This window comes from Gopherus evgoodei, chromosome 17, assembly GCF_007399415.2.
Source record: "Gopherus evgoodei ecotype Sinaloan lineage chromosome 17, rGopEvg1_v1.p, whole genome shotgun sequence".
Lineage (NCBI taxonomy): Eukaryota > Metazoa > Chordata > Testudines > Testudinidae > Gopherus > Gopherus evgoodei.
The window spans coordinates 1,155,669-1,173,595 of NC_044338.1; the positions used below are offsets into that span (position 1 = coordinate 1,155,669).

Here is a 17,927-nt window from a genome sequence, read left to right on the forward strand (position 1 = left end):
TATTTTAAGCACAGAAGCTGTTTTGCACCACCAGCTGATTTCCCTTCCTGGGGCTTGATATTACTTTCAAGTTCCCTTAATAAGAATAGCAGGGAGAGAGTCTGTCATTAAACATACTTGGATTTTTTTAAATGGCTGTCCTGGGAAGTGACCTCCTAAAATGCTGCATCTTAATTTCATGACAGTCTCAGGGGACAAATCTGCAAGCAATCACCACAACATCCCCATTAATCCATCCTGCTGGCTAGTGTTCAAACCATAACTCAGCCATCAGCACGGCCTCAGCAGAGCTCAGGACAGGCAGGTCCTTGGACACAATGCCCTCAGGCAGAGAAACACGATTCAGTTACTAAAAGTTCCATCTGCCCTTTTTTCTCCATCCACGAGGACATTCAGTTCTTTGACTCCTCACTTCAGGCCAACATGCTGCCCACGTTCAGATAAACGGCCTCATGACACAGACTGGGATTCACATCGTTAGCCATGAGCAGCTCAAAGGACACACTCTCCACTGAATTAGCCAGAGTGGCTCATACTTTGCACTGAGATGGGAAGATCCTGAAATCCAGCTGAAAGACAACAGAAACTGCAGGCACCTGTGGCTTCAGAGGCACAGTTTGATCAGCCAGCTTGGAACGTGAGCTCCTTGGGGCAGGAACTGCAGCTTTACACCACGCCAAGCTCACTGCCAGGGTTCTGCCCTACTACTAATGAACACGTCCTCCAGCCCAGAAGACTGGGGAGGGCTTTCCAGGGACGGGCTGATAGACAGGCCCTGGCTAGTGCAAGAAACTACATTGCCAGAAAGGACAATGAGCCAGTCCGGCCAGTGCGAGGTTCTCTCAGGTGGCCTGTAACAAGCCTCAGTCTGGTAACAAATGTCTCTATCAGAGACTGCAGGAGCCGTAGGAACCCTGGTTACAATATCACCCTCTAGGCCACTGGGGATCTTATCTAGACGTGATATATCGATCCCCGAACATGCTCCCGTCGACTCCGGAACTCCACTGGAGCGAGCAGCAGTAGCGGAGTCGACAGGGGGAGCCGCAGACATTGATCCCGCGCCGTGAGGACCCGAGGTAAATCGATCTAAGATACTTTGATTTCAGCTACGCTATTCACGTAGCTGAAGTTGCGTATCTTAGATCGATACTCCCCCTAGTGTAGACCAGACCTGAGAGGCAAGAGAAGAGATAGAACACACTGCTGAGTAGGTAGCTCCCATACTGAACGGTACATTACACGCAGAGCGACTCAGGGTGTTTGGATTGAGAAATAGGTCCCACCGCAACACCAGACACTAAGCAAAGACACAAGCACTTAGCACCACAGGCACCTGGTAGTAACAGGCCCAGCTCAGATGACTCACAGAGACACTCGTGCTTCCTGGGTCAGACGCGAATCCCCCAGGCTGGGATCTCAGCCCAGGTCTGAGCAGACTCGCCATAGTTCAAGGGGGGCCATCGAATTATTTGACGTCCCATTATGCCAGACATGCTAAGAGCACTTTATATAAACGAGTTCCCACTGCCAGGGTAGCACTTAACCAACAGCCTCCAGGGAAAAGGAGCCCAAGTGACTAAGGGATAGCGCTTGTCGCGCCATGTCTGGACAGCAGATCTGCAGTCACAGGAATGCAGATTCCTCAAGAAATGAACACCCGAGCAGTCACTAAGACCTGGAGAAGCCAGGAGAGCAGCTGCTCTGCTGGGTAAGAACGCGGTGGGTAAATCTCGGAACACTCATACAGAGGAGAGGACTGGGAGATCTGGGAACTGCAAAGCAGCTCCTGGGAGTTCCAGAGCCCACAGGGCTGGGCCAGGCCTATACGCCGTCTCACGGTCTGACAGGACACAGCCTCGAGGTGGGTGAGAAGAGAAAAAGCCCAAACAATAACCAGCACAGGACTGGAGGGCAGCTAAGGAGAAGAAGAACCAGGAGGCTAGGCCTGCAAGAATTCACACCCTGTGCCCTCAGTTACAAACACAGCCTAGTTGCTAACAATATCAAATTCCAAAAAGACTTGTAATGTAGGAAAATAAAATAAACATCCTGCACACTTACCCAATCCTGGTAAACAGCTTCCCATGGGCATGGAGAAAACTGAGGATGAACCTTTTGTTCAGCTGCATGGGAAAAAAAGAGGAGAAAACAATTAAACTCTCCCCGATTTCCTGTGAATTAACAGCGTCTCTGGTGAGAGAATAACCTGGCCTGGATGTGGGGGGTGGGCACTGCAGATGGGAACCAAATGGACGTGCCCAAACTCTCACAAACACTATGCACATAGGCACAGGGCAAGTGCCAAACAGCTGGAGCCTGAAGACAGGGTGAGCAAGCTGAATGGACACACAGCACCATCTGCTGGCTACTGTGTCCATCTGCAGTGATCCCAACAATCAACTTCTACTGGACAATATGCACGATTAGCCAGAAACAAAGCACCCACAATGGCGCAGGTGATTTTACTGCATTGGGTGTTTGTTTATCCTGGACTCAGCTCAATGCTGGGAATCCTTGTGACACCAGAAGCAGTAACTGCTACACAGCTGCTTCTGGTGCACTGCTCAAAAACATCGCTAACATTTACCTGAATAATCAAGCCCTCACATCCGCTAGCCCCATCTGACACAAGGGCCCCGCTGGTATCTCTCTTCCCAAATAAGGACAACTTTGCTATGTCCAGGCATGAAAGATTTTTACCAGAGAGTCAGGGCAAACAAAGAAGAGGCTAGAGCAAGAACAGTAAAAGCCTCGTTATCCAGCATTTTACCAACTGGAAAGCTCTAGAAACCGGCATTTCTGATAGGGTTGCCAGGAATCCAGAGCCGGGCGGTGCTCACCTCGGGCGGCTCCCTGCAAGTGGCGACATGTCCCTGATGCTCCTAGCCAGCACCCCACATCCTCCCAACATGCTGGATAACAAAGCTTTTACTGTAACATGTTTACAGGCCTCTGATTCTGTGAGACCTAGGAGGGTATTTCTGGAAGGTGCCCGGGCTGTAGAAGAGGCAGATGCCTTCCCTGGGCACTCCTCCTTCCATCCATCACCTGCTAGACAGGGAGCTACACTGCTATGTCACTGTGGAATTGTTACAGAGGCAACTCATGAGTTTACGAGTACAGACAATGAACTGATGGAATATACAGGGGTGTACTTGGCACTTTCACCTATGAGATAAGCTGTCAGCATCCAGACCTTATGAACAGAGGGTCACAGCCAGCCAGGCTGTAAAACACTGGGAGAAAAACTTTGGGCTGGGCTAAACTCTACAGGGCTGAAACATAACCTGTTCGCTAAGTCTAGGGTGTATGATGCAGGTTATGATTTTTTGATTGGTAACCATTTGTTTCCATCATTCTACTGGCTTCTTCTTGAAACGTATACTTGTTTTCACTATAAACGTATCTAAGTGCTGTGTGTTAAGCAGAGCGGTGATTCTGAGGTGAAACTGGTAAAGTGATGTGTATTATTCTTTTGTGAGTAGCAGGTCTGTGAATTTGGAAAGTGTCCGACGGATTTGGTTGGAGCATGCCTGCACTGACACAGAGGAGCCTGTGTAAGCTGAGAGGCAGTGCTTGTGTTGCCCGTGGCTAGTGGAGTTAGGGATCCACAGCAGGCACAGGCAAGGCAGGTGGTAGCGAGATGCCTCACAAGCCTGAGTGCCTGCAGGAAGTGTCACTGGTAATTTCATCCTGCTCCTCTAAATTCTCTCTGCGAGTTCATTTGGATACTGAACTTTTTCACTCCTCCTAAACTGTTCTGGACATTGCTGTGCATGGTTAAACAGTTACTGTGTTTCACCCAAGAAGTAGCTGCATTACAGTGCAGGATAAACGGAACCCTATATGTCTTATCCTTCTTACTCACAGTGATGTTGTGAGGCTCATTTGCAAAGTCCTCAGATCCCAGGATGAAAGGGACTATTGAAGGACACAGCACTACCATGACATGAGACAAAGAAATCAATTCAAACTACCCACCCCCTCGAGAACTGTCTGGAGAAGAGACACTGGGGAGGAAACTAGTAACAACCTGGACCCACTGGCAGGAGATGGCAGCTTTAACAAATCCCTAGCTTTTCTATAGCGCTTTCCAGTGCTGTACAAAGGAGGGCAGTCTCATTGTCCCTATTTTACAGATGGGGAAAACTGAGGCGCAGTGAGTGACACAACTTGTCCAAGGTCGCCCAGCAGGCCAATGGCAGAGCTAGGAATGAAACCCAGGTCTCCTGAGTCCCAGTCCAGTGCCCTATCCCCTAGGCTGTAAAGACTCAGCTGCTAGTAGGGAACTGAATTTCTCCGAGTGTCCTGGCAGTGCTAAAGAACCTGTACAAATGTGAAATGAGAGGGCTGCTCAGGAAGGTCACACCTTGCTGGGTATTTACTGGGGCATGACGGCCCCAGCTCCGACACTAATTACCTCTCTTCTTGTTTGCTTTATTCTCCAGCCTACACCCATTATTTTGCAAGCCCTATGCAGTGGGGCTGCTCAGTAAGGTATAATTAGGCTTGACCTGAATTCTCCCAGGACCCATGCAGGAGAGCAATGCCCTGCTGCAGCTCGCTCCTGGGCCATGTGTGAGCTTAAACATAAAATCTGCTCGTAAAAAGCCCTAGACCAATTAAACTGGCCCCTGCACCCAGGGGCGCTCACTCACTCACTAGCTATTTTGCTGTGGCCCCGAAGCACCACTTGCATTGAAACTTGACTTCACTTGCCACCCTTTTATGAACTCTGCAGATGAAACCCGGGAGTGACTCGAGGAACACTACGCCAGCCAGTTAAAGAGCGACTGGCAGGCCAGAGCAGGAAGCAGTGTTCAGTGAAGGTCCTAATCCATTGTACCTGCCCAGTTTAAATATGACATAAGCACAGGCAGCCTCTCCATTGCCTCTTTGAGGGGAAGCAAAATCGCTCTGGGGTGCCAAGACCAGAAAAGAGCATTTAAGCCAAGATTATTTGATGGGCAGGAGAAAGCTTGTAGGAGTGTTACCACGGGCAGGTACCCCAGCTTCCTGGGTTGAGCCTCCCAGCCCCGACAATGTGCCCTAGCTAAAGAAAGAGTCTCACTGCCCAGCAGGTGGATGAACCCAGAGCACAAATGGGTGGCTGCGACCCCGGCCTGCATGCTTTCTTTGACTGTTGGAGGCATGGGAGAGGAATTTGCCACCTCCAGGATCCTTGGGGGGGTGGGAATAAGGACCAGGGTGACTGAGCTCCCTCCATCAACCTGCCCTTCACCCTGCACAAGCCCACACGTGCCCAATGTTCTCACGGCAGCTCTACCAGAGCTTGTTTGCAGGCTACATGTGTGTGAGGAGAAGGGGGTGGGGAATATAGGTGGGGTAGGACAGAAATTCTTTTCCTTCAGCCCCACTCCCAGCCCACAGCCCCAAAGAATTCTCAGCCTGCAGCCACTGCACCCATTTACTGGCAGTGGGGGAGTAGCAAAACTCCCCACCATGAGTGGAAAATGACATGCACACCGTGGGGAAGTGTGTACCAGATTCTTCCCACACAGAATGAACCAGTCTTTTCGGAGGCAGGGGAGGGGGTAAACAGTATCCCAGCTCCACTCCCTTTAGCAGGGAGCACCAAGCTGCAGTCCAGTGCAATGCTGGCCCGCTCCCAAAGGGCTGGATGGCTGCAGACAGAGACCATGTGCTAAGGGGGAGCCATGTGGACATGGTGAATGTTTCTGGGAAGTGGAAGCCAGAATACCTCTGGGAAAAGAGCATGTTTCACGCTAACCAGCATCTGCAGCACCAGCCATCTGGCAGGCCTGGGCAGAGAAGAGCCTGCGTGCCCTGTGCAGTAGCTGCACACATGGGCAGCACCTCTCTCACTTGTTTCACACAACTTTTACCCACAGCCCCAGCTTCTGATGAGCTAATCGCTTGACACTGAGATGAAAGTTCCAGAGTTCAACCTAAGGCCACTGGCTGCTTTGACTGGGCTCCTCTCTGAATGACTCTTTCCCTTGTGACTCACCTGCCAGTCAGTCCCTGGGAGCCCTCCTGCTCATCCAGTCAGAAGCTGCTTCTCACAGCAATAGGGAAGAGTTAATTCCACTGAGCAGCGCAGGGCTCCGGGGCTGGGGAAAGAGGAAGTCACACCACCTGCTGCACTCATGTGGGGGAAGGGAACTAGATGCTTCAGAGGGAATGAAGGGAACATGGCAATTTATCAAATGATCCATCCCATCGCCCAGCCTCAGTTTCTGGCAGTCAGAGGTTTAGGGACACCCACAGCATGGGTTGTGTCCCTGCCCAGCCCGGCTAATAGCGATTGATGAACCATTCTCCATGAGCTTACCTAGTTCTCTTTTGAACCCAATTTTACTTTTGACCTTCACAACATCCCCTGACAATGAGTTCCACAGACTGCCTGTGTATAATGTGAGGAAGTACTTCTTTGTGTTTGTTTTAACCTGTTGCTAATTCATTTCATTGGGTGACCCCTAGTTCGTGTGTTACATGGAGGAGTAAATAACACTTCCTAATTCACTTTCTCCAAGTCAAGATTTTATAGCCCTCTATCGTATCCCACTGTAGCCATCTCTTTTCCAGGCTGAATGGTCCCCGTCTTTTTAATCTCTCCTTATATGGAAACTGTTCCACCCCCTCATCATTTTTGTTGCCCTTCTCTGTACCTTTGCCAATTCTAATATATCTTTTTTGAGATGGGGCGACCACATCTGCACAGAGTATTCAAGCTGTGGGCATACCATGGATTTATATAGTGGCATTGTGATATTTTCTGTCGTATTATCTGCGCCTTTCTTAATAGTTCCTAACATTCTCTTAGCTTTTTTGACTGCCACTGCACACTGAGCAGACGTTTTCAGAGAACTATCCACAGTGACTCCAAGATCTCTTTCTTGAGTGGTAACAGCTAATTTAGACCCCATCATTTGGTATGTATGGTTAGGATAATGTTTTCCAACGTGCATTAGTTTGTATTTATCAACATTAATTTCGTCTACCATTTTGTTGCCTAGTTTTGTGAGGTCCCTTTGTAACTCTTTGCAGTCAGTTTTGGACTTAACTAGCTTGAGTAATTTTGTAGTTTGCAATCTTTGCCGTCTCACTGCTTATACCCTTTTTTCCAGCTCATTTATGAATATGTTGAACAACAAAGGTCCCAATACAGATCCTTGGGGTATCCTAGTATTTATCTCACTCCAGTGTGAAAACTACAGTTTATTTCTACCCTTTGTTTCTCATCTTTAACCAGTTACTGATCCATTACAGGACCTACCCTCTTATCCCAGTACTGTTTACTTTACTTAAGCCTTTGGTCAGTCAAAGACTTTCTGAAAGTCCAAGTACACTATATCAACTGGATCACCCTTGTCTACATGTTTGACACCCTGAAAGAATTCTATTAGAGTAGTGAGGCATGATTTCCCTTTACAGAAGCCACGCTGACTCTTCCCCCAACAAATCGTATTCATATATGTGCCTGATAATTCTGTTCTTTACTACAGTTTTAACCAATTTGCCTGGTACTGAGCTTAGGCTAACTGGCCTATAATTGCCAGGATCACCTCTGGAGCCTTTTAAAAAAATCAGCGTTACATTAGTTATCTTCCAGTCATCTGGTGCAGAGGCTGATGTAAGCGATATATTACAAACCACAGTTAGAAATTCTGCAATTTCATACCTGAGCTCCTTCAGAACTCTTGGGTGATACCATCTGGTCCTGGTGACATCTAACTGTTTAATTGATCAATTTGTTCCAAAACCTCCTCTACTGATGCCTCAATCTGGGGCAGTTCCTCAGATTTGTCACCTAAAAAGAATGGCTCAGGTGTGGGAATCTGCCTCACATCCTCTACAGCAGAGATGTCCAAAGTGGAGTGCGCGCACCCCAGGGGGTGTGCAAGAGGATCCTTGGGGGTGTCCGGCAGGAGCAGCATGTTGTTTTTCTTTGGTTTCTTCTTCTTCTTCCTTTTTTTTTTCTCTTCGGCAGTTCGGGCGGGAGTCCAAGCAGCTTTTTTTTTTTTGCTTCGGCATAGCAGGGGGTGCGTGCTGAAAATACTTTTTACTGATAGGGATGCGCAATCAAAACAGTTTGGAGACCACTGCTCTACACTGAGGACCAATGCAAATAATTCATTGAGTTTCTATGCAACGGCCTTGTCTTCCTTGAGTGCTCCTTTAGCATCTTGATAGTCCAATGGCCCCACTGATTGTTTGGCAGGCCTCCTGCTTCTGATGTACTTAAAAAATATTTATTATTAGTTTTTGTGTCTTTTGCTAGTTGCTCTTCAATTTATTTTTTGGCCTGTCTAATTATACTTTTACACTTGCCTTGCCAGAGTTTATGTTCCTTTCTATTTTCCTCAGTAGTGTCTGACTTCCAATTTTTAAAAGGTGACTTTTTGTTTCTAGCCACCTCTTTTACTGTGTTGTTTAGCCACCGTGGTACTTTTTTTGACCTATTACTGACCTTTTTTTTTAATTTGAAGTATACGTATAGTTTGAGCCTCTATTATGGTACCTGTAAAGAGTTTCCATGCAGCTTGCATGCATTTATTTCACTCCTGTGACTGTTCCTTTTAATTTCCGTTTAACTAGCCTCCTTATGCTTGTGTAGCTCCCCTCTCTGAAGTTAAATGCTACTGTGGTGAGTTTCTTTGGTATTTTCCCCCTACAAGAATGTTAAATTTAATTACTTTATGGTCACTATTGGTGAGTGGTTCAGCTGTAGTCACCTCTTGGACCAGATCCTGTGCCCCACTTATGACTAAATCAAGAATTGCCTCTCCTCTTGTGGGTTCCAGGGCTAGCTGCTCCAAGAAGCTGTCATTTATGGTGCCTAGAAATTTTACCTCTGCACCCTATCCTGAGATGACATGTTCTCAGTCAACATGGGGATAATTGAAATTCTCTATTATTACTGGGGTTCTGTTTTTTTGTAGCCTCTCTAATTTCCATGAGCGTTTCACAATCACTATCCTGGCCAGGTGGTCAGTAGTATATTCCTAAAGCTATACGCTATTATTCAAGCATGGAATTGCTATCCGTTGAGATTCTATGATCCTGTTTACATTTTAGATCGGGGTTGGTAACCTTTCAGAAGTGCTGTGCCAAGTCTTCATTTATTCATTCTAATTTAAGGTTTTGCGTGCCAGTCATACATTTGAACGTTTTTAGAAGGTCTCTTTCTATGAGCCTATAATACATAACTAAACTATTGTTGTATGTAAAGTAAATAAGGTTTTTAAATATTTAAGAAGCTTCATTTAAAATTAAATTAAAATGCAGAGCACCCCTCGGACTGGTGGCCAGGACCCGGGCAGTGCGAGTGTCACTGAAAATCAGCTAGCGTGCCGCCTTCGGTGCACATGCCATAGGTTGCCTACCCGTTTTAGATTTTTGCTATGCAGTAAAACCTCAGAGTTACGAACACCTCAGGAATGGTGATTGTTCGTAACTCTGAATAAAACGTTATGGTTGTTCTTTCAAAAGTTTACAACTAAACACTGACTTAATACAGTGACTTGAAACTTTACTATGCAGAAGAAAAATGCTTTTAACCATCTTAATTTAAATGAAACAAGCACAGAAACAGTTTCCTTCCCTTGTCTAATCTTTTTTTAAAAACTTTCCGGGTTTTTTTAGTAGTTTACATTTAACACAGTACTGTACTGTATTTGATTTTTTTTTTGGTCTCTGCTGCTGCCTGATTGCGTACTTCTGGTTCCAAGTGAGGTGTGTGGTTGATTGGTCAGTTCGTAACTCTGAGGTTCAATTGTATTTCACACTATGCTTTATTTCACATATAATGCCATTCCCCCCAAATCCCTCAATGTGACCTATTCCGTCATTCCTATATATTTTGTACCCTGGGATTATCATGTCCTACTGATTATCATCATTCCACCAAGTATGCCTGTTATAACAACGTCCTGATTTAATACTAGGCACTCCAAGTTCTCCCATCTTGGAATTTAAGCTTCTTGCAATTGTGTACAAGCCCTTCTAACGTGTGACTATTTAGTTGTCTGCCTTCCATGTGCTGTAACTGAACGGGACTCTCTTTCATTTGACAGTTTCTCTTCAGTTCCTACCTGTACTTCATCAACGTCTACCCTTTCCTCTTCACTAGGATGCAAAATATCCTATTTAATCAATACTCCCCTAAGGGCTGCATCCGTCCAAACCGTGTGCTCCTCCATACCTGTCAGCCCAGGCCTTAGTTTAAAAACTCTATGAACTTTTTAATCCTACATGCCAGCAATCTGGTTCCATTCTGGTTTAGGTGAAGCCTATCCTTCCTGTATAGGCTCCTCCTTTTCCCTTTTCTAATAAACCAAATTCCTCCTCCAAACACAATTGTTTCAGCCACGCATTGAGACCCTGCAGTTCTGCCTGGTTGGCTGGCATGGATGGAATTAGAAGCATTTCAGGGAATGCTGCCATGGAGCAGGGGTTTGACAATTCAGTAATGGGCATCCCAGAACCACTGGTGTTCAAAGAAATTATGAGCATATAGTAAAGGTACCAGTTACAAAACCAAACCACCTAGTCAGGCAGAAGAGGGGGGACATCATACACAGCTAGTCCCTGAAGCTGCAAACAGCTCTTTCAGCTGTCTTGAGTCAGTATGTGAAGACAGATTAACCCTCCCAGGAAGAGGCAACACCACCAGACAAAGCTGCCTATTTCTGCCCATGCAGCATTCAGACACTGCATCACCAAGCAATGGGACTTGTAGCATGGAAGGAATTGGCACTGATTAACAGCTGGAAGAGGGGCTAAGGAAACCAGGAGCAGATAAAAGACATACTAGACAAGCCAGCTTAAAGCACAGAGATGGCACAATCAGAATGCTCAGGTGATGCTCAGAACCTCTGCCAGACAGCCTAGTGCTGGTAGAGACACTAGGCTGGTAGAGACAAGGGGGGTGAGGGAATATTTGTTAATTGGACCGTCTGTTGGTGAACAAGACGAACTTTCAAGCTCCACAGAGCTCTTCTGCAGGTCAGGTATGTGGTGCTCACAAGCTTGTCTCTTTCACCAACAGACGTTGGTCCAATAAAGACATTACCTCACCTACCCTGTCTCAATTAGAGCTGGTAAAAGTGAAGGTTCAACAGTCTCAAGTCAGAAGAGAGGAGAAAAAGAACCAATTTCAAGGGACTTTGCACTGCTCAAGAAACGTCTCAAAACATGTCTCCCACCCAGCACCACAACACAGGAAACACCATCAAGATGCACAAGAAAGGGAGTGGCAAGAACTGACGTGGGAACCAGAGGATCCAGCTCTCTACATGAGCAAAGATCCATCAGGCTTGCTGCAAGGAGCCAGAACAAGTGCAGAGCTCTGGCACCTGAGCGTCAGCCCCAGCTGTGAACAAGGCACCAAATAAGGGAAGGATTCTGGCGCATCAACTCCCAAGGAAAAGCTGTTTCAAGTTAAAAATTGTTCCTTCGAGTTTGGAACTAAATTTCTGTATCTGTTCTTTATCAAGTACAGCAAACTTTCCTCAACAGCAGCAAAGCTTCTGTAGAGCAGAAAGCAGCGTCAGAATCAAAATAGCCTGCAAAAGACACGTCCATTAATCAAGAGACACCAGATGCAAGACTGCATGAAGAGAACACATCACCTCCACTGGGAGGCTGTGAGCACAGCAGGCAGCTCTCCTAGGTCTAGGGTGTCCTCAGTGGGGAGGGGATTGGGTTGCAGACCCCTAAACTACACAGCTCAGCTCCAAACCATCTACCACATCTGTCCCAGACACTTTGTGACTGGTGTGTTTACTGGTAACCAGCCACTAGTGGTATCAGTCCTTTCTGAGGCACAGCTTCCTTGCTCATGAATTTGTGCAGTAAGGTTCAGCGTTCCTTCAGCCAGGCACCAGTTGCGACAATGCGACTCTGCCTGCTCAGGAGACACACTGCCAGACCTTCCATTGTGCTCTATAAGAGTCTCCCTTCCAGGGGTGGCTTCTTTAGCATGTCCACCCCTTTGCTAGAGCTGGCACGTCCATCCATTACAATAGCAACACCGAATCTGCAGCACCTCCCAGGCACACCCAATCTGAGATCTCATCACACTCCAAACTAAGCAGGGTCAGACCTGGACAGTGTTTGAATGGGAAATTGCCAATGAAAATAATACATTTATACAGCCCTTTGTATCTTCAGAACATTAATCCTGGAATAACCCAGGGAGCTGCAGGGTGCGGTGCTGGTAAATAGTAGGAGGTGCTTTCCCCTTTTCCTACAGCAACCCTTGCAAGGTACTGGAGGGTGCTGTGTTGTTAGAGGGGCTATCTTTCACAGGAGATAGAAAACCAAGGAGTCTTTAAGATGACATGGCAACTTCTGCAAGAACCATAGCATTGTGGCCAAATTCCAACATCTGGGTAATTATATTCTGATTAAATTCTCCTACAATATCAAATAGATACAGAACTCTCCTTCGTCTCCTGTCCTAAGTCACTATGTAATGCTGTTTGCTATTAGCTGCTTCCATGTCCCACCCCAGAACTGGCTGCATTTCAGTATTGGTACAAGTGATTCCTGTGTGAAAAATGTATGTGCGCGCACACAGTTTGTAAACAACTTGGATTATTTGGGATTAAGAAATTATACAGAAAAAGAAAATCCATTTTGCTGATGCTTGTGGTACCACTGCAAAGAACTCCAGCGCCCTGAAGTACCATAGACTTGTGACACACACCTGTACCCTCTATGGCAAAGGGAATGTTGACATGCTCACCCATCCCACACTGCTCTGTCACTGCAGGAGGCTGAGGGATACTGGCTATGATTCTATGGCAGGTCTGAGCGTTGCAAGAAATTACAAGTCGGCATCTCAGCGGAGGAAACAGAAACCCTTAGAGAAGCTCCAGTGAAACAGACAAGCCTGCCAATTCCCTTCTCAGGGCACCACCAGGTCCCATTGCAAGGCTAGTGGAATAATGAGCAAGGACTTTGTACACAGAGCATTTTAGTAAAATGACACCAGTCAGTGGAGGCTCCATTGGCTCTTGCCAATTCTGAACAAGCAAATATACCTGACCAATACAGACACTGTACAATATTTATCAACAAAAACTGCACTACAGCACCCAATTTTCTCCTTCCCAGCACTGGCCACTCTAAAACATGCCAAAGATACTCCTCAGAGAAGATGTCAGGTTAACGTTCAATGCAGAGTTCTCTACAAGTTGGCGCTGATGCTGCAGGTTGTTTGAGACACGTTCTGCTCTTCATGCTGCATGTGGCTGTGCAGTACAGGATGGAACAGAGGGCACTGGTGTCAGCAAGACAAGTGACCCAGTGTCACGGAGTCACCGGGCGATGCTCTGAAACTGCTCCCCACCAAGCCAGTCAGGACTTTGGGGAGCCTCCTCTCCCTTGGAGCAGACTTGTTCAGAGCAAGAAGCTCACGTCTTCACCTCCTGGGTCTCTCCTTGGAGCATTCAGCTTCCTCTGCCCCTCTGTGTGCTTCCCACAGTGAGCCCGCCCCAGTGGGGTCCTGGGGAAGCCACAGGGTCCTGCACCCCCACTTCGCAGTCAGATGCAACTCTCAGCCAGCCAGTAAAACAGAGGTTTATTCGATGACAGGAACAGGGTCTAAAACAGAGCTTGTAGCTACTGCGAGCCGGACCCCTCAGCTGGCTTCATTCTGGGGGGCAGTGAGCCAGACCCCCACGTCTGCACTTCACTCCTCGTCCTCAGCCTGCTCCAGACTCCAAAACCCTCTCCAGCCCCTCCTCTCTCCTCAGCCCCTTTCCCGGGCCAGGAGGTCACCTGATCCCTTTGTCTCCAACACCTTCAGCTGGCACCTTTGCAGAGGAGGGGCCCAGGCCATGAGCTGCTAGGAGACAGAGTGTCAGGCATTTAGGTGCACTGGCCCTTGGCTCTGTAGAAATCACACACCCTTATCCCACCACCTAGACACTTAAGAACTGCCATGGGGACACTGAGGCACCAACACCGTATTCAGAGCAAACATTAAGAACAGTCCCAGTTCGCCACACCAGGCAGACCCATTCTTTGTGCTAGGGGGTGAGGGAGAGTCTGTGGGCTCAGTGTTGAAGTGGAAGGCAGGATACAGCACAACAGATTTCATAGCTCACTACTACGCAAACGCTACTTAAACCAAGTGCTTTTCGCTAGCAGTGAGGAAGCTTCCCCCTTCCTGTCACTTAGCGACTCCACAGATACACAAATGATCATTGACAGAACATTCATTCTCAGAGGCATGTGAAGGATACATTTCATGGATTTTAAAATCAGAAGGGATAATAGCGTTCATCTCATCTGAACTTCTGAATAACCCAGGCCAAAGAACCTCACCCAAGTCCCCACATCCAGCCCATAACTTTGCGGTAGAGCTAGAGCAGAGCTTTCAGAAAGAGACATCCAAGTGATGGAGAATCCACCACAACCCCTGCTGAGCTCTTCCAATGGTTAATTACAGTCACTGTGAACAATGTGCACCTTATCTCCAGCTTGAATTTTTCTAGTTTCAAGCAGCTGGATCTTGTTATGCCTTTGCTAGATTAAAAAGTCCTTTACAGTCAGACATCTTCTCCCTGTGTCATGCTTACAGACTGTGACCAAGTCACCATTTAGTCTCCTTTACAATAAGCTCGATAGATTGACCTGCTTGTTTGTGAGCTCTGTGTTGCACTTCTTAGAACGATGAACCATTGCTAAGTGGTGCTGTTCACCTGGTGATCCCATTTCTAACTGGGGGAAAACAAAGATGATTAATACTTACCTGCCTTGAGTGCAGGGGACTGGACTAGAACCTCTCTTGAGGTCCCCTCCAGTCCTACGAGTCTATGACTCTAGGATTTTTCCAAGCAAAGCCAATCAAGTGAAAGGGCCGATGAGCCATCTCCAAGGGGTGGCTGTCAGTGTCCCCACTCCTTGGTTATACCCCACTTGTTATGTGTCACAAAGAAGGAAGAGGAGAAAAGCCCAGGAGACAGGACTCTCTCTCATTCCTGCAATAGGATAAGAACCTCTCCAGAAAATAACAACATTGTGACATATAATTCTGATGGTGTCAGGAGAGGTCAAGCTGAGAGGCTCACCTCTTCCTTGGAGGTGACCATGTCCAGGTAGCAGCACATTAGTGGTGTGGTGTGGAGGGGATTCAGTTCAAAGGCTGATGCCCCTGCGAAACCCAGGACCATGCACTGGAATATGTGTCATCTGAGATTCAAACAAGCTATCAGGATGAAGTCTCTCGAAAACCAGGTTTCAGTTTGTTCTATCTGCTGAAAAGGTCTGAGACAGGACTATGTTAACACAAACTGGATACCTACTAGAGCAGGGGTAGGCAACCTATGGCATGTGTGCCAAAGGCGGCACACGAGCTGATTTTCAGTGGCACTCACGCTGTCCAAGTCCTGACCACCAGTCCAGATGGCTCTGCATTTTAATTTAATTTTAAATGAAGCTGCTTAAACATTTTAAAAACCTTATTTACTTTACATACAACAATAGTTTAGTTATATATAGCTCAGTGGTTTGAGCATTGGCCTGCTAAACTCAGGGTTGTGAGTTCAATCCTTGAGGGGGCCACTTAGGGATCGGGGGCAAAAACCAGTACTTGGTCCTGCTAGTGAAGGCAGGGAGCGGGACTCGATGACCTTTCAAGGTCCCTTCCAGTTCTAGGAGATTGGTATATCTCCAATTATTAAATTAAGACCTTCTAAAAACATTAAAATGTGTTACTGGCACGCGAAACCGTAAATTAGAATGAATAAATGAAGACTCGGCACAGCACTTCTGAAAAGTTGCCAACCCCTGTATTAGAGCATGTCAGCAGGATCTACACGGGGCAGTTAGAGCACAATACATTAGTCTGCTTTACAAATCGCACTCCTCTTGAATGCTTTGCAAGCACATGTAGACAAGCTCTTAGACCAATGACAAAAACCATAAGGAGGATTGTTGAGCCTACAGGCACCTGCCTCTTTCTGGGAAATCTACCAAACACTCTCCTGACACTTCACTTAGACCCTTTCCCTGCACTGCTAATTACTACCATTGCTAGGCCTAAACCGCAAACTCCCTCTTTCCATCCTCAGCAATGCTCCACTCCAGAGCCCAGACCAGCACATTCACTCCGGAAGGATGGACCTGTGTAGCAGCAGGAGGTGGGGGGTTGGAACGAGGAGGGGGCTTTGGCCACACACAAATCCCTGGCTACTCAGCAATGATGGGAACGAAATGAAGACAGAGTGAGTCACAGGGAAAGGGGCTTTCAGGAAGATGGCATTTGCTTGTAAAGTCTAGCAAGCTCTTGTTAGAACTTTCTCTACTCATCCAAGCCTTTCTGAGCACGGGGGAGGTAAGCACCCTTCCGAGGTACTGTAACGTTCCAGACATCCACTAGCACCAGATGCCCATAGCTGGAAGGAAAGCATGTCACACAATCTCTTCCCGTCAAGCTGTGTTAGCCCCTATCTTGGTCCTCACATTTAAAACAAACAAAAAAATCCACCAATATGGTCTGAAAAATCGATACCAACTTCTGGAAATTCTTACTGATAACTAAGCCCATACTTTCTGGGTAATGACAAAAGGTCAAGTGGGTTGGAAAGCAACATGTGGGTTCCACTTGACATGCACGCACAGGATCTATTGGTAATCAGACCTGGGGAGCTGTGACAGGTCTCAGCAGCACATTGGGGAAGGCCCATGGAAGAGCTGGGGAAACGGTGTTGATTCTTGGGGATCTCTAGTGCCACTGAGACAGGAGAGGAGGACTCTACAAATATTTTCAAACAAAAAGTATAATTAAAAAAGGGAGTTCCGTGCAAGCCTGGGAAGGTGTGTAACTGGCAGGCTAGAAGGAGCAGAAGCTAGTGCTAGCTGCATGGCTTATGTCACGTCTCAAGCCCAGAGAGGCTAGGAATGTGGTTTTAGTGTTTAACCAGCTTCAACTGCAGCCTGGCACACTCTGCTTCCTCCCAAGAAGGCCTCTCTCTGTTAGAGGAAAGAAACCAAGATCACAGCTCGAAACAAAACGGCTCGAGTAAAAATAAAGCCCAGGGTGGTTTGGTGACCGAGGTCACAATAGGAGGCAGAGAGTTTGCAGGCTGGGGGATGCACTCAGAGGTGCTCACACTGCCACCCAAGAGAAAAATTACAGTGAGGAGACAGAGAAGAGAACTCAAGTCCAGAAGTAACAGGTTGAGAAGCCCCTTTCACACGCCACCTGCACTAGGCCTGCTCCCCAGCTCTTGACACATAGTTTGTAAACCGTTTTCTAAACACAAAGGAAAAAAACCCAGACCATGACCTGACCTCTACAAGTGAGTAACCAAAACCCAACAGCTTCCTGCAAGCCTGTGGGGGTGGAGACAGGACTCTGCTTGGGGTGGGAGAGGAGAGAAATCAGGAAGCAGGTCTCTAGAGAGGGCAGGGAAGAGAATTCAAGGAGCTTGCCAGGGCATAGCTGGGAGGGGAGAGGAAAAGCTTTGAGAAGCTGGCCTTTGGCCGCCTGCTAGCACCCAGGGTCCTCTCCCCAGAAATCTCTTCTCTTCCTTTCCTCATGGGAGCAGCACTTCTGGAGCATAATGCAACAAAGCAGTTGATACAATTCAAGGTAATGCAGTAAGGAGGACAGGGAGTAATTATTTTTATTTTCCTGTCAAAGCAGAACACAATGCATGGGCGACAGCAGGGCTCCCAAGTCCGACATTAGGGAGCTCATTATCCATCTAGCAATACTTGGACAACCAGCACAGCCAGGAGTCACCCTGGTTGGAAATATTCATAGCCAATGTGCAAAGGAGACAGATTTCCTGAACCACCAGAGGCTCCCGTCTCACTCCAATGTTCTAGTGTCTGTTACAAGGCCCTGCACTCAGCTAGCTCTGGGGCTGAGCTGTGGGGAGTATGACCCAGCACTGGCTCATGCACTGTCAAAGGACCAG

General features: G+C 47.3%; 2 protein-coding genes across 5 annotated transcripts in view; both read right to left on the reverse strand.

Moving 5' to 3' along the window:
* Nucleotides 1-17,927, reverse strand: part of LOC115636335 (protein ABHD15-like) — a 575,307-nt gene that overhangs the window by 491,899 nt on the left and 65,481 nt on the right. The gene's annotated exons all lie outside the window — the stretch shown is intronic.
* The window catches only part of SMG6 (SMG6 nonsense mediated mRNA decay factor), a 149,150-nt gene that overhangs the window by 107,125 nt on the left and 24,098 nt on the right, over nucleotides 1-17,927 (reverse strand). For all 4 annotated transcript variants that reach the window (XM_030536256.1, XM_030536255.1, XM_030536254.1 and 1 more), the window contains exon 9: nucleotides 2,065-2,126. In XM_030536256.1, the coding sequence (XP_030392116.1) occupies nucleotides 2,065-2,126 (62 nt within the window). The remainder of the gene's footprint in view (nucleotides 1-2,064; nucleotides 2,127-17,927) is intronic.